Raw genomic sequence first — 21,937 nt, forward strand, 5'->3', positions numbered from 1 at the left:
TAAGCGGTCATAAACACAGAGAAGCATTAATGGTCAGGTGTTATGACCATGTAGTGGCCTAATTATAAACAGAAACATTTTGAAAAACAACCTGGTGTATAAAGAGATAATTAGTTCAGAATGCCAAGATAGCATTGATCTGCACTAAATATATTTTCCATGGGTGTGTATGTTTGGTTTTTTTGTGTGTGTGTGCGTGTTTGGATTTTTATTGTTTTTTTTGGGGGGTGGGGGTGGGGGGAGGGAGCCCTGCTTAAAAAAAAAAAAAAAAAATGGTATTCATCATTCTTGGTTTCTTTTCACTTCTTCTTGGGAAAACAAATCGAAGTGGAAAAAAGTGAAGTTTGTTAATATTATTTACTAAGACTTATTTTAAAAACAGTACTGAAGGATTACTTTTCATATGACAGAAGGGCTTATGATGCCAAGAGTGCTTCCCCATTTATTTTCCACTATTTTGACTCATCTGTACCCACTAAACTGGAAGGCTTCCTGTAGGGACTCCAAGAAGGCTTTGTGGAGGCTCCTCTTCCCAGGAAAGCTGAAGCTGGTGGCTCCCATCTCCTACTCCCCACCTTTTGGCTGTGCTGGAGCAGCTACCGCTGGGGCTGCATGGCCAAAGCATTGAAACAGCTACAACGCTTCTCTCCTCCTCCGTTCCCGCAGTGAGTGAGTGGGCAGGGCTGGAGGTTTTATGGGTGGGGTGGGAACTGTTCAAGCTCGCTTTGCTGGCAAGAAATTCTGTGGAACCACAGACTAACCCTGAAGGCTATACTTACTGTCACTGGATTTCTCACAAGGATCACACAGGATTATTTCTAGTGAATGTCAGTGTCCTCTAACTGGCCCAAGAAGTCTAATCTGGCAACAGTAGACACATCCACACTAGGAATAAAGGGCTTGTATTTGGCCCAGAGAACTTATACTTAAACAAATTAATATTTAAAAAAAACCCTGAGAGTTAGTCTTTATTTTATACTTGAAATGTATTGGAATTTGTGTGCCAAGTATGTTGTATAAAAATGAAAATGCCGGTTTTGCATGCTATGGGAAATATTCACTAATACCAAAGAAAATCATGTTAGTGTTTCATGCATTATTAATATTCTTTTCCCTGTGTTAGTAACACTTCCTACTATTTCTAATGAAATAGGCCAATTATGCTTGCAGTGAAAGTTCTTCCTTTTTCCCCCCTCTACAGCAATGCAATGACCCACTACGATGAAAATCCTGTAGGTTTCAAATACCATGTTACTATGTCCCTCAAAATGACTGATATTAAGCCTATGAAATATTCTAACTAAAGTATGAAATATGATAAAAGATACAGTAGACAGATGGACTCTAGCATCATGGTCCAACAAGCTCTGTGTAATCTATATATTCTTTTAAATAGCATATTTTTAATGGAGTGTTCAAAAACATTTGAAATCGATAATGCAGCGGTCTCACACAGTAAACCTTGTGGAGAAGTCTGTCACTTTAATGATGCCTTTACTGGCCTTATGAACAGTGCCTGCAGATGCTGGAAACTGTATCATATCATTAAAGTAGACCTAGAAAGGGGACTTAATTCATTGTAGAGTATGCCAGGCACGTTACTTCAGGAAAAATAAACTTATATAACCTGATATACTAGGTTCACTAGGGTATAACAGGCATTCTGTTTCAATTTGGTTGAAAAGATAAAAGAATCGCTGCTGAAAAAATAAAAGGCACTGCTAATCACACTGCATTTTTAATAAACTTCCATTTGAAGAAATTGTTCTCATCAGTTGCAATGTTTGCTAATAAATATGGATGCAATAACGCAAAAGATGAAACTCTTTTTATTATAAAGATCTATTGCTAATTTAAACGTAAATGATAATACAGGCATCTTGTTTCTGAGATCCTAAACCAGCCCAATTTAGCATCTTTGAGCTTATTCCACTTAAACAAGTCTAGTGTAGTAGAGACACTCGCATATAAATAAGGTTGGCTACAGATGCATCTACAGCAGCTCAGCTGCTCTAAGTGCTGTCTGAGTTAATCACTAATAATGAATGCTCTTATGCATTAACCATATAGTAGATAGCATGTTACAAATTTACTTCTCAAAGTAAGTTTTGAGCTGCCTGTATGCTCAGGAAAATCCGTCTCACTGCAAAACCCTTGTTCTACCTAAAGGGAAGAGATCAGAAGATGGTTGAACTGTCGGAGCAGCCTGAGCCTTCATTCTAGTAACCCTTGGCTTTCACCTCCTTCACTACTGAACTGACAAACTCAAAGCAACATAAACACCTTGAACTAGTGGTGTTTATGGACACCTGGCAGGCAAATGAGTTAGCTTTGGAACAGATTGAATATTTTATATTTGAGTATCATTTCTATGAAATGGAAGAGAATCGTTAGTAAGCTAATACTTCAGGCAAAAATAGAACAAAACGATTCTGAAACTGCTTTGAAGTAGCCACCTTATTTTGTAGAAATGAGACAAAATAAAGTGTGTTTAAATTTCTGACCACAGACAGTCTATTTTTTTGCATTATTCCCTCCATTTACTTAAGCTACCTTAATTCCAAAACAAAATTAAAGGACCATACTGTGAAGAGCACTTTATTTGTGTCACAACTGTAACAGATAGCATTATAGAGAAATGGCCCATACAGCATAAACTGTTAGGAATTTGAATACCGATTAGTCTGCTGAAGTCAGTACTTTTACTCTGATTTTCCAGACATCAAGTAATTTCTGTTACTTATGTGCAACTGCCTTGTTATTTTTTAATTCTTTTTGCAATGTATGAACAGTCTTTTACTAGTTGTGACAACAAATATCCAAGTGACTGCTAGATCAGTTATTTGGTAATCCTCAGATGAAAGACGGATCAAAATTAGTTTGGTATTCCGACCAGAAGTACACAACTCTGCATGCATCTGAACAGCTGACTGTGTTGTTCCCAGCAAAACCTGTTGTAGAATAAACAATCTGAATGCATTTCAGGGGTGGATTACTATATGATAGAGGAAACACTGCCTTATACAAACCCATAGAGAGCCTGACTGCTTGAAAAGTAATTCCTCCTCCAGCACCGTATCTTATGTTTATTTTGCACAATTACCTTGTAAAATAAGCTTCTGTATTATGCACACCTTTGTAGAGCAATCTTTTATAAAATTGTCTTGTGGAAATAAATGAAATGAATGATTAGACCAGCATGACATGGACAAAGCCATTCCCAAAATAAGCTATTTGATCAAAGTGAAGCAGTTGGGCAAACTTACAGGAACCAGTTTCCAAAACCATTTGCTAGGAGACTTCAGAGGAAGCAGTAGGAAAAAAGAATAAAAGCAAAAAGCAAAGGAGAAAAAAAAAAAAAAGGAACAATTTATCAGATTTCATAAATTACTTTTACAAAGCAAGTCTCTTTAACATTCTCAGTTTCGTATAACAGTGAATTATAATTTAATGGTAAGATTAGTGCACTGTAAACTCTGCATATTAAGCTAATTAGCAGCAATAACACTGGAGAAATACGTCTACAGTCTTTGTAGATCAACATTATAATTCTCCCACATGAACAGATAAGATTGTCAGATCAATGCAGTTTTACTTGATGCTTTCACACATCTAATTGTACCCTACATATACAATTTGACTGAAGAATTCATTTGACACTTGAAGTCATGATATCACAAGCATCAAAATGAACTCCAGCAGCACATATGGGGAAGCAGAGAAGCTAAAGCAATGAAAAAGGGTATAAACACACTGTAGTACAGTACAACCAATTGCAGTGAAGTTTGCATTAGTTACTTCAAGCCAAACAGTTATGTTTATAGCATTTAACAACATTTTTAAACAATCATTTGACAGTTTTCAGAACAACCAGAAGTGCAGGCAGTTATATTTTCGCAATGACAAATCACATTAGCATCAGCTGCATGATGTGCAATGACCTGAAATGTAGATGGAGTTTTGGCTACTGGCAGAGAAATGATCAGAATTGATACATAAAATCCTAAACTCATATGTGATCAAAAAATACCCCACCAAATTATAAATTTAAAGTTCTACAGATATAAAATTTGACCTAAAAGCTTAACCTTAAGCACAATGAAGTCAGCGAATTTTTCTTTATACTAGTACTTCTGCTATTAAGAAAAAAACCCATCGTGTAGCAGTATTATAAATATGCACAGAAAACTTTACCACTTGAAATGGTGAAATTGTAGTTTTAAAATTACTATGGAAAAAACTGCTATGGAAACTTATTATTTTATGTAGTTGTTAAGATACTGTGCTTCTATAAAACCCTGAAAATAACTGCAGTAATGAAACAAAGCTTTAATATAAAAAAAGTACATAAAATGTACACAAAAAGGTGTGCATTAGTAACAAGACTATTCTCAACATTCTTCTCCATTTAACTGGACTGTTGCAGTGAAGAATCCCAAAGGTACTCCGAAGAAATGAACCACGATATGCACATTCATGTGTGGCCACGCCAACTAAAGCACTTGCCATAGGGTTCAGTTTCACTTCACCTCATTGAAATGTAGTCAATGTATGGAAAAGTACATGAAAATGAAAACAAATTATCTTAATTTTCAACTGCAATCAGGAATTCTAAACGACATCATAAAGGAAGGTTTTAGGTAAACGGACTGGGATCAGATACGGGCTGCCTATCTACTTAACACTGATTGGAACATTCTTTGATTTATCAAGGCAAAGTGTATTTAAGACTTGGACTCAGACGGTCCATCAATATCTATTCAAGGATAGTCTGAAGAACTATTTGGAAAAAAGCACACATTGGTTTCAAAGACTAGTTCTGTAACAGCACAAACTGAACTCAAAACTAGCAATCCAATATATATATTTTTATTCATCCACTTGGCTGAAACTATGGTTGGAACAACTACTACTATACTTCAGGAAGCTGAAAGACAGAAGATGATCAAGTTGAAAATTCAAACAGACTACAAGATTTATAAATTACACTTTGTGATAGTTGTTGCATTGGTGCTTTGTATCACCAGGAATCAACCCTTTTTACCCTGAGACTTATTAAAAATCTGTCACTATAAAGCCAACTGAGCAGAGAATCCTGACTGACTTCTCCTAATGTTTAAAGGCAAACAACCACCAAAAAAACCCAACCACCAGCCAAAGAAAAACAATGACAAAACAAAAAGAACAGAACAGTCCCTCAAGTTGAGAGCTTACAGTTTTCAAGATTTGTTTAATCCCTCTAACAAAAAGTTTTACACATGACTACAATAAATTTAACTCAGTATAAATTCATCCTTCAGTGCCAAAAAAATGTAGCAATTCCCTTCATTAAATACTTGTTTCTGCTGTCTTCCTTGCACCATCATTTGTGTTCATGCAGCTGTGCATTAATTGCATTAATTGGATCAAGGATCTGATCCTGCTGCAAACTTTTCTTCTTGGCAGGTTAGCTTTTGCTAGCAGTGTGGATTTATGACACATTAAATTGAAAGTGGAACTACGGCGTTAGTGTTTTACCTTCACACAAAAGTTGCACTGTTTAATTTTAAAAAAACTTTTAAACAGTTCAGGTCTTCAGATGAATACTCTTACATTTGTTCCTCTCATAGGATTTGCATTGATTTGGCTTAAATATATTAAGACTGATTCAGTCCAAATCACAAAAGCAGATGGAAAAATAACGTTAAGAGAGCTTTGACTACATTGAATATCAGTGGTTTAACCAGTGCAACCATACATTCACCACATAGTATTCAATGGAAGCCTGAAAATCAAAGCTATTCACTACAAAACTTGAAATCCAATTCTGAAAGAAGATGCAGAGACTCTACCAGAAAAAGACGAGGTTACCACAAATCACCGGCTGATCAAGATCCACAGAGAACTACCTGGAACTAAAAATCATACATACTCCTTCCTTTCTTATCTTCTACAGGAAGCTTGCAGCAGAAGAAAGTGAAGGAGAAAAAAGAAAAAGGCAATCTCATAACTTGTTAATACTGGTTTTATCCAGAAATAGAAAATAGGTAGTTCTTATCAGTCACATCATTTATTAATCTATATTAATCATTTATTAACTTATATGATGCTTGTAATTTTCAGGAATGTAGAGAATTACTGTTTATTGCAAAAAGGTTCACTGTAGATTTGTAACAAGATAGTGAAGCGTTAATTCAGCAGATTTAAGGATCATGCTGAATTACTTTTCACAATTGATAAATTTATGAGTTTATCACAGTAGGAAATTATAAAATAATTAAAAATCCTACACAGTAACTTTGCTTCCCCTTTGAGTTACATGACTTTGCTGCTTCTTGGCCAGTGACAAGCTTTCCCTAATGACTATAGCAAGCTGTTCCCATGTTTGTTTGGCCATCTCTCCAGATCAGCAGAAGAGGCATTCTTCATTTATATTTAATTGAGGTTCAAAACCTGACCATACCTTAGAAATCCTGAAACTTAAATATGCAACGGTGTTTGGCTAGAGCACAAGGGAGACTGCAAAGTTTCTTAAATTTTAAAACAGAGTCATCACCTTTTGAACTGCTAACTATGTTGGTAACATGGGAGAACCTCAATTACAAACCAGAACTCCAACCTGAAAAGGATGGTGGAACATAGAAAAGAGGCACAATGAAACATTTCTATTTCCCTTCATGTTAAGTTTAAAAAAAACAAAAAGAAGCAGCAGTTAGAGGTTTAAAAACATCAAATAAATTAAATAACACAACTGAATTCAGATACTGAGAACTAAGCTTGAACTATAACATAAGCATAAAAAATGCTATACATCATATAAATATAATGTAGGTTTTCCATAAAAATGGAAAATCATGTAATAAGATTATTTTAGTTAATACAAAGGCAGAATTCGATCGCTCCCCCTCCCCCCCTTTTTTTTAATTTAAAAAAACCTACTGATACTAATAACTAAACCCAGGCATAGCATGACATGAAAAAAAACCACAACCAAGCAACAACAGCAAAAAAAAACACCCACAAGATAATCACACTAATCAGTATTCAGATAAAAAACTGTATACATATTTCTGCAATATCCACATCTGGTATAGGAATTTAGCTACAGTTGTTTCACAGCTTTCAGATATATGAGGCAGGGTCAATGCCATAAAGTAACAGGACGTGTCACTGATTCTGTGCTACAGAAAGAGGAATGCATGGACTGATGAAACATGGAGATAATCACAGTAAAACATCTGGATACCTGCAATAAATAGTAGGAGATACCTGACAGCAGCCACACCATAATTTTACAGAAATTCCTGTTAGAAACTCTGCAACTGATCCATCCAATGGATCTGTATTCCAGTTTTCCCTGGAAAGCTGGCATGCAGTATGATCTGCAGTTCAGAAACCCAGGTTTTAGTTACATTGTTTGATGTGTTTCTAAATCTCAGTCAACTCTACGGTGCAATCACCATTAGCTTCAGCAAAACTAAGTGGAAACTTGGGAAATGCTGTGAAGCATATGACAAAAAAAAAAGGCTGATATTTCAGAGTAATAAATTAGCCATCAGTTGAACAGACCAGCATTTCTCAAAGAAAACCTGGAGTTAAATAATCTGAATGAGCTGAAAGTCTGTTGCTGTCTTCCTGCATGGAAAACAAAAAGATCAGTAATTCAAATTCCTTAAATACATCAAAATAGAGTTGACTGAATATTTAATATTCTAGACTTATTTTCTAGCAGCAGATTCCATTTTATCATTGTATTCACTGAAATTTTAATGGACAACTGATATTTTGACTCTTCCAAGTAATTTCATCCTCATTTCTTGCATGTACTTCAACATGAAGGATGCCTAACTTCCTAATAGCCCTTTTTTAAAAATCATAATTCGCAATAACTCTTCTGTCAGAAGAGACATCTATGGGTCAATCTGAGCCTCAGGTTTTGCTTGTGCTGAGATTTGAGCTAACACAACGCCCTAGTACAAAATACCTTAGATGACAACGTTTATGCAGCCGAATCCCACACTGAGGCAAATAACATTACATGTACCTAGGATATTACTATCTAAAATTCAGTGCATAAAAGAGAAGGCCTTAATTAGATATTTTTCCATTATATGGCAGCTGTAGCATGATTTTGCTATTTTGCAAATGCATTTGTACATTGGCCAACAGAACAGGGCTCTGATCGGGTTTTAGCTTCACAACTCATATGAAAATCAGCACAAATGCATGTACCATTTTTATGGAAATGTTTTATTCCACTGGGTCCATTTATGGGATTAGAATTAGACTATACAAGTCTTTCAACAGTTGATTCAAGAATGCTGACATTAAAGATACGTTATAAACTAAACATTTTATCCTGCTATTTCTTACATAAAATGCAAACTATAATCTAAGTGAAAATAAACATTACAGAATTTTTGCAAATACAGATAATTTTATGGCACTGCTCTGATAATAATGTTCTCTTTGATATATTTTTGTTTACCATATTAATACTCTAATGTGCTTTGGATTTTAGAAGTTACTCTCATCTTTCAAAGTGACCTAAAACCGCAGAAAACTTCCTACTATTATTTTCAGGAAAAAGAAAAACCACTAGAGGACAGAGGATCATAGGTTATCTCCCTATCCCCCATTTACTTGGTTTTACCTAAATTTGAGAAATGGCCTTGTCACGGACATCTTATTCTCCAGACGTCTATGTCATTACCACAACCGAACACAGATTAAATTTTCCATATCAATGCATAGGCATCAAGGTCACACCTTTTTTTTTGCTGAGTCACATACTTACTAACTAGCCTTCATCATTCTATATATTTAAAAAGAAACCACAAGGGCAGGAACATTCACTGCACTCATGCTTTTTGAAGCAGAACTTGTGATGTAGGCAGGTGACCCGCGACTCCTTCGGAGCAGCACTGAGAGGAGGAAGCTGCTGACAGGAGAACCGAGCGGGAAGGGAACCAGGATCATAGCCCTGCAGCAGCTCAGAAACCTGCTCTGCTTTCAAGCGGAGGGTGACTGAAGGGTGTTCAAACCAATTACCAATCCCCTAATAAGAATTATATCACAAGGGGATAAACGATCTCATTCTGAAGCAAGCAATTTTACATACTCCAGGACTGCACACTACCCTTCCATATTTTATGGGTATAATGCTGTTTAATTAACAGAGCTCCACAAACAAAAGGAAAAAAAACCTGTTAGGAAAGGGAATCAAACATAATTGGTTTTTATTGTGTACATTACGAAATCTGTCATCAACCAGTATTCTGGATCATAGCCAGAGCATGCTTCCCATGCTGCCACCGAAAGATTGCTGAGATCCATGCGATTCACATGGAAAAAAAACATTTAAAATCATGAACAAAAATATGGGTCTTTTCCACATCAGATCTGCCTACATTTTTAATTAATTTGAAAATATTAATTAATCTAATAAATTCCTCAGGACTAACATAACAGATATTTCCCTGATATCAAAAATTTATTTGTCTGAAGGGACAACTGGGAATAAAAAGTACAACTCTATTAGTGTTACATTTAAATGGATATTTTCATGGAAACAATAAAACCATTAACAAAATGACAATACTGAAAGTTTGCTTTCTTTAACAAGCACTTAAAAGTTCAATGTTTGCAAATGTATATTTACCTATACATATTATATGCAAGCAGTTTTTATTTACAGATATATGCTTATTCTTCTTCAAAATATTTTAACTCCTATACCTACCTTTTGACCTCCTGCAGATTCTGCACTGTGATGCTCTTTCAGTTTTTGTTCCTGTTCCATTATGTCTTTCAAATGTTCATTGACCTAGAGACAAAACAGTTTATTCAGTGGTCTGTTCTAAGAAACCAGTCATAGAAATTTTGTTTCCAAAACGTCTGTAAATCACTACCACCAAGTTAACTGAAAAGATTCAACAAATATTTCAGACTACAACCCTGAGGCATAATCAGTGAATGTCAATGTTTCAGATGCAGTCTGGGGTCACTAGTTATTAGCTTTATGCTGTACAAACTAACCTGCCCCTTATTATGCTTGATCACATTCAATTAACAGTGCATCCTGGTTGCTTGATTTGATTAAGCAATGAAGGTAGAGTACTGCAAGTAAGATGTATTCAAATACAATGATTTAAAACCAAGGTATTCTGTTTGCAAGTTACACAAAACAACAGAAAGCCTTGAGCAGCTGTCAGGGCATCTCAACGTGACAGTGACTGCTAAGATGTCATATATATGTCATATTATAGTATTTTATCTACACTTCCTATTTATTAGGTTCACATAAAAAGCAAGATTTGCATGTTATTATCCATCCACAGCAGATGCAGGAACAGTCTGTATCAGACTATCTTGATATACACACATAACCTACCCACTTATCTCTAATTGAATCACAGAAAATCACAGCTTGCTTTTCTAGTACTTGTACCTTGTTTATCCAGAACATGACGGCATCCTCAATGTCATATGGTAGATCTGTAGCTTGGAAGAAGGATGAATACTGCTGAGTGCACGCAATCACCTTCTCCACGCTGATCATCTCTACAGTATATGCCATCATGAGAGTATCAATCATGGCCAAGTGAGCACTCTACAAACACAAGCAGCAATACCTAATTAGTCTGCAATTCAAAACCATCACTTTAAGTATTGCTTCTGAACTTAGTCACATATATGCAAAGATCAAAACTGTAAATGCTACAAGTTTTCTGTCTAGAAGTCAGTTTTTGAATGAAAGACAAACACACATAACAGATTGAAGAACAAAATAAAAAGCATGGGGACATGAATTTAAAAAATGGTTCTTGCAAATTAAAATAGCTTGTGTAAGAAAATTAACACCAAAAAATAAAGAACTAGAAATAGAAAGAGTAAGCAATTTTAATGATTCAAGCATTACATAACTTTTTACAGAGCTGAAGAGGTCTTTTAAATTTGTCACACTAGTGAAAACAAAAGCCCCTGTCTGATCAATGTTATTTGTACTGGAAATAAAAGCTGAGACTGCCAGGTAAACAACCTTCATTACCATGGAAATGCTACATTGATAAGTGGAAGCTTATCTATTTTTAAATTCATAACCCAGGAAGAAGACACAATAATACTAACTTTAAGTAAAAAAAACAGCATAAAAGAAAATACTTTTCTTCTAGTACACTTATTACATTATGCAGATGCAGCTACATATGCACATCTAGGTTTAAAATAAGCATATATTGGTAAATAAAATATCACTTCTATTAAAAAAGGAGGTATGTTTCTCCTAGTGTGATTATGTATTGAAAGACAATGGCTATTTCAGTTTGTAATAATTAAAAACAACAAAAAGAGGATGACCACCAGGATTTACATTAGATTGTTGTGACTGAATAATAAAAAGATGGTGGTTTGTAGAGGCAGTGCCTACAGCTAAACAGACTTGTTTCTGCTTCATGATAAGAAGAACAGCAACAGCTTTTTAAGCATTAAGCAACATTTCCCATGAACATGAACAATTACTTAAGACAGTATTTTTAAAAACATCACCTTTATACACGGCTCATGATTAAAAATCCCAAACACTTGTTAACACCATCACTTCCGTTCTATAAAAAATATTCATATCAACATCTCATAATGTAGCTGTAACAGCCATGGCAACAGAAGTGAACATGAGTCATACAGCAATACTCTGTCTAACTGTTAATGTAGTACTTCCACATCATTTACTGCAGGAAAAAGACAAACAGATCCAGAATTTGTGCTGCCCTTAGTGTTTGTATCACGGCTGAAGGTGATGATGCTGGCCTCAGAAGCAGTCAGCAGCACACACCCTTTTTTAAAATGCCGTTAAGTTGCTTTGACTGAAAAAAAAGGCAAACTATACTTTATCTACTGAAGACATTCACAAAAATGTTCCCAAAAGCCTTGCGAGGGATTGCAGAGCCTGGGTCAGCCATACGCAGCCATGCGGCTCTATGGAGTGTCCAGCTCCGGTTGCAGAAGGGCAGTTTAGCAAGTGCCAAACGGGAAGGAAGGAAGGAGGGAAGACTTGGTTTGTCTCTGACGTCCAGGGGTCATTGCTCTCATGGTCTTTCCTTGCTGTATCTTTGTTGCCCAGCCTCAATGGCACCTGGGTTAAAACCTTGTGCCATTTCCAGAACCTCCCCAGAAAATGAAACGGAGGTATTAAAATAGCAAGAAAATGTTTTTGTTTGTAAGAGGAGGTAGTGCACGTAAGAGGAGCCTGATATGGATGCTAGCACTAGAGCTGTGCTTGGAGTCACCCCTGCAGCCCCAGAGCTGCTGGGGCTGCCGCTGCACAGGAGGACGGGTTCCATGTCCTGCCTGCTGAGCTCTTGACAGCCCAGAGCACTCAGAGCAGGTCTGGAAGTAGAACCTTCTGCCCAGCTGGTGATCCTGTAGTGCACTGGCTCTGTGCCCGTGAGACTGGCCTGCAAGAGGACCAGACACCGGCAGCTCTCCAGGGGAAATTCCGTAGCCTTCACTTCTCAGGCAGGATCACCAGCTTCTTTGTAAAAGTTGATCATGCCTATGAAGTGGATTGCCAATGGAGAGAGAAAGCCACTGGAGTGTTGCTAGAACCACCAACATGCTCAATACATTATAAATACATTAAGAAAATTAAATTATTTACAACTAGCTACCTGAGTCACATTTTCACTGTTTGTAGCAAATTATTAATGAACTGCAAGCTACTTAAGCAAACACACGGAACAATGAGAGGGATAACCTTAGATAATACTTCGTACTATCAAAATCAAGTGTAATAAACTTTTACCCACAATGACTGGATCCATGCCATGACTATTTTATAAAAGCTATCAAATACAAGCGTCTTCAGAGTCTCAAAAGTGACTCCAAATTACTTTCTTTATAGTCCAGCCAGGATGCTCAAAAGATTTTTTAAAAATAGTAAACTGTAAAAATAAGAATTGGAGTCAACTTGCACCTATTATCCTGAGAAACAAACTAGAAAATTGCCATTTTTCCCGCTTAGCAAAATCAAACTTAGTTTTAAATATTTTTATTAGTAAATAAATTATTTATAAAATAATTAACACCTATGGACTTTTCCCCCAGAAAATTGCAAGCAACTAAATAAGTACATAAGATAACTTACATCTAAAATGGTGGTGATTTTGTTTTGGGTGGTGGTTCTTTTTTTTGGAGGTACAGAAGGAGAAAACTATTTAATTCCACATATAGCTGTACTGCTTTTTTCTGTGGATTTGGGAAGGAGTCAGACAAGCTACAATCTTTTACATCTTTTAATTCACTACACTCAATAAGATTAAATTAAAAGCTGCACTACAAAAATAGTAGCCTACTGTTCAAAATAGAGAGTTTATCAGCATAACTGCTGAAGTTCTCAAAAAAAAACCATTTAAAAGTTTTACTGATAGTAAATCAAGTTCCATTTCCTGTACATCTCTCACTGAACAGCACATTTTAGGCACAGCTAAAAAAGCAAGAAGGAGAGATCACTTTTACTGGTCAGATCCACAATTATGACTGAATTATGACACAAGAAAGCAACATTTCATATATGAGGGAGAAATACAGATTGTGTTCTGAGCTGGGCAGAAACCAGGATCAGCTGCTCTGCAATGTGTCCTTGCCCTGGCCAGCCCTGGAACACAATGTCTGAGGGAACTCCCAGGAGCCGCTGCCAGGTACACTGAGATGGGACTCTCAGCGCTGCTATTTCCCCACCGTGTCAGCGCTCTGACACACAGCACAAAAAAAACCCTGGCAAGATTTCATGCCATCACATACATCTCACATCCAGAACTGCCAGAAGGCATACTTGAATGAGGACACTTACTAAAAAAAACCAAACAAACCAAAACAAAACACCTTTTTGAATAATTTCTAAAAATCAGTAACATATTAAATTACATAGAGTACAACAGAAAACTATTAGAGAAATATTAGACAAACCAACCAACCACGATCAACACAGCCAGCAGCGAACACCACATGAAGTAATACTGTTTTATCACAAAACTTTTGTTATGCAGAGATTCAGCTTCAGACGATTTAAAAAACCCTTTTCATTTTTTGATCATTTCACTTCAGTGGTGCAAAGTATTAAAGTCTTACATGGCACACTACAAAATATATATTAAACTCCAAATAAACTCAAAATGCTGGATTCTTAGTGGTATTTTCTAAGACACAAATATGGTTTTGTCTTGCCCAGCTACGCCCCACACAGAAAACAAGAGTTTTAACTCAATAATCTTTACAGTCTCTGTAAGTAAGGTTCTTACTGAACTATTTAGCAGTAGAAAATAATGCTGTGGAATCTACATTGCAGAGCAGAAAGTAACTAGTAAAGAAGCTTACTGAACTGCAGAAGAAAAGCTATTCTGAGCATGACTGCTAATGCCTTCTCTGCCTGCCTGATCTCTGATTACAGAGCCTGCTCCACCTCCAGGTTGCAAACAACCTCATTAAGAGGTGTCCTAAGCAAAAGGTGTATATGATACTGTACACACAGGTACTTAGGGATAAATACCACATATTATAGACAGCTCTCACATTACTACTTAACTACTAACAATGTTTCTCCTATTCCGTTCCGCAATATCAAAGTCTGTAGTTCTCTTTTGGCCTGCTCCCTTTGGAATATTGTAGACAGAACCAATTCCCACTATGGTACTTGAAGGAAGGGGCAGAAACAAAAGAGTATCTAATTGTTATCCTCACACAAATAAATAGAGTCTTCCCTTAAGTCTTTCAATAAAATGAAGTCCCTTGGTCTCACTATGCTTTGGAGAAGAGATTTGACCTTAGTCGGGATATGGCTTTTGTAAACAGGAATGTGTACTTCTGTTCTTATGGAAGCTGGTTGTGCTTCAAGAATTTTTTTGGCAAGAATTTTGTGAAGGAATTTGATCATATTTAAAAGACAAAAAAAAAAAAAGTCTTTATATGGTGGTTCTTGCAAAATAAACACATATTTCTAGCTAAATTCCATACAGATTTTGCCTATACTGGATTAGGCATTTGTGCAGAGAACAGATCAGCTCTCTACAATTACCTGGGAGAATACCTACATCACCTTTGTATCAATAGCTCTGCATGTAACCAACTGTTTCTACCTGCTGAAAACACGTTTCAGATCCAGATATTTCTCACAATACAGTAAGAACCAGTACCTTGATACAGATGCTTCAGTTAACAGTACAGAGTACATACAAGCAAACACTATGATAAAGCATATGTATTTGTATTCCTAAACATAACTGATCTGTTAATGCTAACTGTAAGTAACATTTCTTAAACTAAAACTGAAATTCCCATTAATGTTCTGCCAGTATATACCAGTTCTTAAATGAACATTACATTTCCTTTTATGATTATTACTACAGATTGTTATCAAGCCAGAGCAAAGATAACTAGAAAGAAACAAAGCAAGAAAGAGAATACAATAACTAAGACAGAGATCACACTTACAAAAACAGTCACTGAACTGATAACTGCTTCAGCCCCCGGGTACCCATTCCCAAAGACCCTCCCCATAGGTAATCCAAGCCTCAAACTCATCTGTTAGCTTAATGAGATACCACCTAAATTACAAATCCCAACTAAGACTGGAAAATTGCAGAATTCCAGCTAGGGGAAAAGCACAGGCCAAGGCTTCATACTGCAGGAGATGAGGAAAAAAATAACGAGTAAATCCAGTAACTCTTTAAAACTTCAAAGCTATTGCGTCATTTTACTATATAAATGCTGGTGAAATGAAGACAATTCTGACAGCACAAAGGAAACAACAGTTTTAAAAGATTTTGACCAACAAAATGGAGCAGTCTGAACTAGTCAGTTCTGTTCTGTTTGATGATTTTTGGACCTAATTCTTTTCTAGCCTCACACAGTACTTATGCCTAGTACAATTCTAGAATGACCCCAGTTGTCTAGTTATTCTTGTCCTGCAGTGGAACAATCATGTTCAATTACCTCCTCACTACATTTTCATAAGAAACAAGCTCAACTCTGATAAGATGCTCGTCTAGCAAGAACTGGCATTACTGAGTCATGCTAAATACATCCCAGCAGGTTCTGCAAGGTAGAAGGAATTGTTTTTATTATATTTCCAATATTTATTATAACCTTCTGTATTTGGTTAACTTCCAAAATTTGGTAATCAATTACGTGAATATTTATAAAACATCATTGTTTGACCTGCTATACACATCTGACATGGGAAATTGATTCACTTCTCAAAAGAGGATGTGTTAAGTACAGATACTTGCCGAGTTAAGCACTTTGATAGCACTTCATTCTTTTACCTAAGGTTTCCTCATAATGCTTGTCAGGGAAGTTAATAACTTGATCTATTAACTCAATCCTAATTAAATACTTAACAGAAATTCCCTAATTCTTTCTGAATCACATAACCAAGTGAGACCTTGCCCCATTGTAGATCATGCTGAAACAAAATACCCGCATGACATGCGCTGGAATCAAGAACCAGCAAATGGTGCTCATCACATTATTTTATTTTGTCATATTTTATAGTTTCACACTACCTACTTGAATTTTTTTAAAAATATACTTAACAATTAACTCCAGAAGTTGTCTGTGCCCTATTTACTGGAAGAATCAAGTGCCTAATGGTAAAGACCACATAGGAACTTTGGTGCCTTTATACTAAGTACTCTGTGTTTCAAACCCGAAACATTTGTAGTTGAATAGGTTAAACTAAAATGAGAAATTAATGTAGGATAACTGAAAACAATAAATGTATATATATGTTATATATATGTAGTTATATTTTGCTTAATAACACCAGCCTCAAAATTTCCCAGAATATTTTGGTTTTGCAGATAATTAAGGATTTTTCTAGTTCACACTGTCAAATTCCATCCAGATAAACCACAAAGATTCCTTACAAAAATGTATATTCTGTTACATATGGGCACCGTCTCCTTGCTGTTATGCTCTGGACACTTAAACCAAGGAGGAATAATTATATAAAATACCCTCTGAATTTCTTCTGTCACAACAATCTCCCCCAGTCTTTGAAGAATACAGGAATGGGAAAAAGATAAACAGGGCTTTGCTTGTAAACCAACTATATCCATATATAAATAAAAAGTAGTTCCTTCTTCCTGACTCACTCATACCTGCATAGTAATGACGCTAAAAGCAGTGATGTAACTCCTCTGGCAGCTCAGCCACAACACCTCCAGAGGCAGCGATCGCCACAAGTATCCAAGCCTGTTCTGCTCAGAACATCTGCTGGAGGAGCACAGCCCTGGGAGCGCTGCAAAACTACCACTTCCCCATGGAGATGCAGGAGCCGTGACAAGACATGGTGGCTGGCTACAGAGTTGGAGGTGAAGAGTTCATGTTTGTGTGATGTGCCATGAGTATGTAAGAAAGGGAGTTAGAAAGGGCAAGAGGAAAAAGAAGCTGAGGTCCCAAAATAAAAATAAATGTAGGGCTGGCGTACTAGTTCTTGGAGTTAAGAGCAAAGGAGAAAAAAGAGGCACATCTGCCGCGCGACTTGGCCTGGCCCTGTTTGAAACTGCACCACACACTGCTAGTTAATCCATTTCGCTGTTGATAGCCACTTTGGAATGGCAGCTTTTGTTGCTCAGGTAACTGATACAACATGCTTTCTGACTAAGCTGCACTTTATTTTGCCTTTCCTTGATATGAAACTTGTTAAGTTACTCTCACACTTTATCTTACAATACTTATGAGGCTTAAACCATTGAATGAACGTAAAAGACTCATCTGGTAGAAGTTAAACCATCAATTTCATGTCACAACAATAATTTATTAAGATTTTGCCTGAAGTAATACAGAGGATGAAATTTTACATAGTTTACATAGCTCTCAACATTTAGCACATCTCTTTCTGCTGCCCAGTGGCCTTGGGTTCTGATGAGCTAATTCTAATAATAAGCTCTTCTGCATAGTCCTAATGAGTATGGGAGAAAAAATGATGCTTTAATTACACTGATGAATAATACAATATACTGGTTTGTGACAACAGACTGGAAGGTTGATTACTCATTGCATTTTAGGATGAGTCTCAGTTTGAGATAGAATGTGAGAAGTTCCTAGTTTTCTACAATTTGTTGGAGAAGAACTCAAACAATATTTGACCATGATAACTTAGAAAACTAGAAAAACATAGACTAATGCCCCTCTCGAAGCAGGTCCAACTAGTTCAGACTTCTCAAAGACTTCTCCAGTCAAATTTTTAGTATCAACAATGAAGGAGAATCTACAATCTCTTTGGGCAACCATCTGATGTCTTCCATCATGTTAGAGTTAGCTGGTATTCTTCTCCATATAAAATCCCCACCTCATGGAGAATATATGGCTAAATTAAAAGGTAGAGAAAGACTACGTAGCTCTCATTTGCTTCAAATACTGAGCTCTCAAAAATCAATATTTGCATCAAGCTTTTACTTTTTAAAATAAAGGTAAACACAGAACATGCTCTCCTACAAGAGGAGAGACAAAGTTGGTGGTTCCCTCATTTCTCAAGCCAAAAAAGAATTATAGTTGGGCCACATAATCAGTGGAAAACTCCAACTAAATTCCAGGATTGCTGCTAAAAAGCCTGTAACTGACCCTAAGCCCAGCTGAACACTGCAAGTTGCCATGCTGCTCTAGAGCAATATAAATCCAGAGTACCTTCAATAAAAGTGTAAAAAGACACAGACTTTAATCCAGCATAATTCAGGTTACCACAATAAGCCTCAGGTGTTACAAGACTGTGTGAGAAGTTGAAAACAAACAGGATGCTATCTTTCAAAAGAGGAAAACAACCATGAATTTTTGCATGAAGTGTCAATATAAAACGTTCCTACATTTTCATCTGAACATGCGCCGTATAATTACCCTTTTTTTTTTCTTCCTTCCCCTTATGTATACCCTTCTATGTCATTGTTTAACGTTTCATTTACTAACGCTATGGTGAGGAGGCTGCATCTGCGCAGTTCTGGGCCTGGCCTTCCAGGGGAAGATTCAACTCCTACATTCTACCCAGTTTCCTCAGGAAATGTGCCTTACAGCAGCAACTTAGGTGAGACTCTCACCAAAACACAGGCCTGGAAATAAAGACTTGAATTACTCAGGGAAGGCATTTTAAGAACATAAGAGATTTGGGGTTTTGTTGCAAAACATCTTCATTTTTGAGCGGTGACCGTCCTTCTTGGTCCGAATTCATATTATTCTTTTATGTTGGGGAAACATGTATCTTTTATCATCTTAGATAAAACAAAAAAATTTAGTGTTGAAGCTAATTCCTCTGACATGCAAACATCCAAGACCTAAGGACAACATCATTCTATCACGTCAGCTATCACCATATTTTTATAAAGCTGCTGTTCAAGAATGTAGGAAGTATTTCTGTGATTTTTTTTTTTTTAAACAGTTTTAGGACAAACCTGAGATCTTCCTTAGGCTTAGTTTTTCTTGTTGAAAATATTGGCTAAAGAAATAAAAAGATTATGTCTGGTCATTCCAACATACTATCCTCAAGAAGAGGAAAGCTAGCTTCCATTTTTATATGAAAGCATAATATGAGATCTTCCTGTATTTGCAAATGAACAGGCTCCTGATAATTTCCCTGCTGTTTCTTTATTACCCATAAGAAGGACAGAAAAATAAGGTCATCATACTCATTGTAAGGGCAGTTACATTAAGAATTTGAGTTAGTTGTCCTATTCCTCAAAGGTTTAGAGTAATATCACATTTATAGACCATAACACAGCACAGTAAGACATGAGGAAGAAATTGACCTTGTCAAACAGTTTCTTCTAAAATAACAGCCAAGGTCAAAAGAAATTCCCCAGTCTTCTAGGTAAATGAACTCTATCAGCAGCATTAAAGAAATTAAAACAGACACAGAAAATTATACTGATCACAACAAATCTGTTCCTCTATGGCTGTTAATGTAGTAAAACCTTGTAAGTGACAAGCTGTTGACTAATAGCATTACTAAATTAGACAGCTGACCAACATTTTTTCATCTACTTATTAAAGGATTGCGACAGGTCAGCCACAACAGAGGCTGCTGAACAAGGACATGGTCCACAGTGATGTTAGAGCAGAAGTGGAAAAGGAACATTATACTTGTTTTGATAAATATGTTCAAAAGTCTTTCCACATGTTTGGTTAATCTGGACTAAACACCAAGGTTCAAGACAGATCTTGAACCTCCAAAATAGGGCTTCTTCAGAGAAAAACTCATACATACGCACACGTGGGCACAAAACAGTTATTTTACTGTAAAATTTATGATCTCTTTTTTCCATCTTCCCAACTAACTCTGTACTCAGGTATATAATTTATACTTAAGAGCAATCTGTGTGCCTTCGTAGAGATCCTGCTATACTAATAATCCTTTTGAACAGATTACTTGCCCCCAGGGATGTCCACTTCATCCAATGCTGTAGATCTTTGCAGGACATCTGGCTGTAGTCCCCATCACTGTAAGTTTCCGCTAAGCACGGGGCCACAGGGGCCCCGTCTGCATGAGAAACTGCTGCAGATCAACAGGAGCAGACAGCAGAGGGTTCTGCTGAGGACAGGGTACCTACAACATAGACTTCTGTTGTCAACTATCACCCCACTTTGAAAACAAACTGGAATTTGAGCAGCATACCAGTAAGGCAATGGATTGTCTTCCTATCAGCTTTTAACAAAGATGGGAAGGTCAACGAAATAGTAAATAAAGCTTTTAAGAAAAGTTACTTTGGTAAAGGTGTGAAAAATATAGATATGATGCCACCTTCAATAAGTACATCTTCTTTCCAAAAAAACTTACTTTTTAAACATAAAAAGGCTAATTAGCTTGTGGTCGGTATGTAGAAAATACTAAAATGTTCTTTGCCAAAGAATTCAAAAGGAACAGGAGACCATTGTAAACTAGAGGCTACTTCTCAGTTAACTGGCAGCCAAGGTAAAATGATGCCTGTTCTCATCCTTCACAAATATCTGTTTGAAAACTGAGTATTTTTATGCCATAAAAAGGGATTGTAAGAATCTCTCTTCTCCCTTTGGTAAGAAAATAACTGCCAGTTTGTAAGTCTATTTAAAGATTAAAACAATAAAACACACTACCATGTTCTCATTCCTCATGCCCTTTTGGTTCATAATGTCATTCCAGGAGGTGTTGCATAATTACTAGCTCTCAAAACATTCGTCTCAGTTGCAGCAATAACCTATTCACATTGTAGTAAACAACTATTTTCTTTGGCAAAATATCACTCCTTTTCTTCCCAACTAAGCCAAGCTGCATAAGGGAGCAGGGTGATAAATGAAACAGAGAAAAGAGCTAAATGGAAAAACACAATACAGAAACATGACAAATGGTATCTCCTATCCTTTCATTTTCAAATTAACACACTTCAATGACTTGAGATGGTGATCACTAGAATGTAAGTATCTGCTGTGCTTCCAAGAATAACAGTAAATACCAACAGTATTATTTGAAACCTCTGCTACAAGCACAAGATATGTCAGTACACGCTGTGCAGAAACCACACAAGCCTTTCGCACCACGATGAAACCTTTGCTTCAGCAAAAGGAATGATCCCCATAGCTGAACTATTACATCACCTTTTAGCTGGGAAGAAGAGGCAAGACAAAGGGAAGGAAGGAACAGGAAAGCAAAGTGTTCGATAGCTATCCTTAAATGATGAATTCAGAGAACAGCAGCCTATTAAACATGATGTCCCGTCAGCAGCGTCACAAAGTGCCACCGTGGGATCAGTGCGGGCCCCAGGCAACACCACGTCAGGGCACAGAGTGGTTAAGAGCTCAGAGCTCCTGGCCAGAGCCAGGCAGCTTGATGGATCAGCTACACCATTTCATCAGTCAAATGTGACAACCACAGAATAAACATCTTTGCTGGGCAATTTGGCTGTTGAACATTTGGAGGATCTGAAGACAGTTTTGTCTG

General features: G+C 36.6%; 1 protein-coding gene across 1 annotated transcript in view; it reads right to left on the reverse strand.

Moving 5' to 3' along the window:
• Positions 1 to 21,937, reverse strand: part of CAMSAP2 (calmodulin regulated spectrin associated protein family member 2) — an 85,709-nt gene that overhangs the window by 32,836 nt on the left and 30,936 nt on the right. Inside the window, exons 3-5 of the mRNA XM_080348559.1 lie at positions 10,430 to 10,591; positions 9,722 to 9,805; positions 3,267 to 3,299 (exon numbers count right to left, since the gene is read on the reverse strand). Of these exons, the coding sequence (XP_080204685.1) occupies positions 3,267 to 3,299; positions 9,722 to 9,805; positions 10,430 to 10,591 (279 nt within the window). The remainder of the gene's footprint in view (positions 1 to 3,266; positions 3,300 to 9,721; positions 9,806 to 10,429; positions 10,592 to 21,937) is intronic.

Source organism: Nesoenas mayeri (genome assembly GCF_963082525.1).
Source record: "Nesoenas mayeri genome assembly, chromosome: 8".
NCBI lineage: Eukaryota > Metazoa > Chordata > Aves > Columbiformes > Columbidae > Nesoenas > Nesoenas mayeri.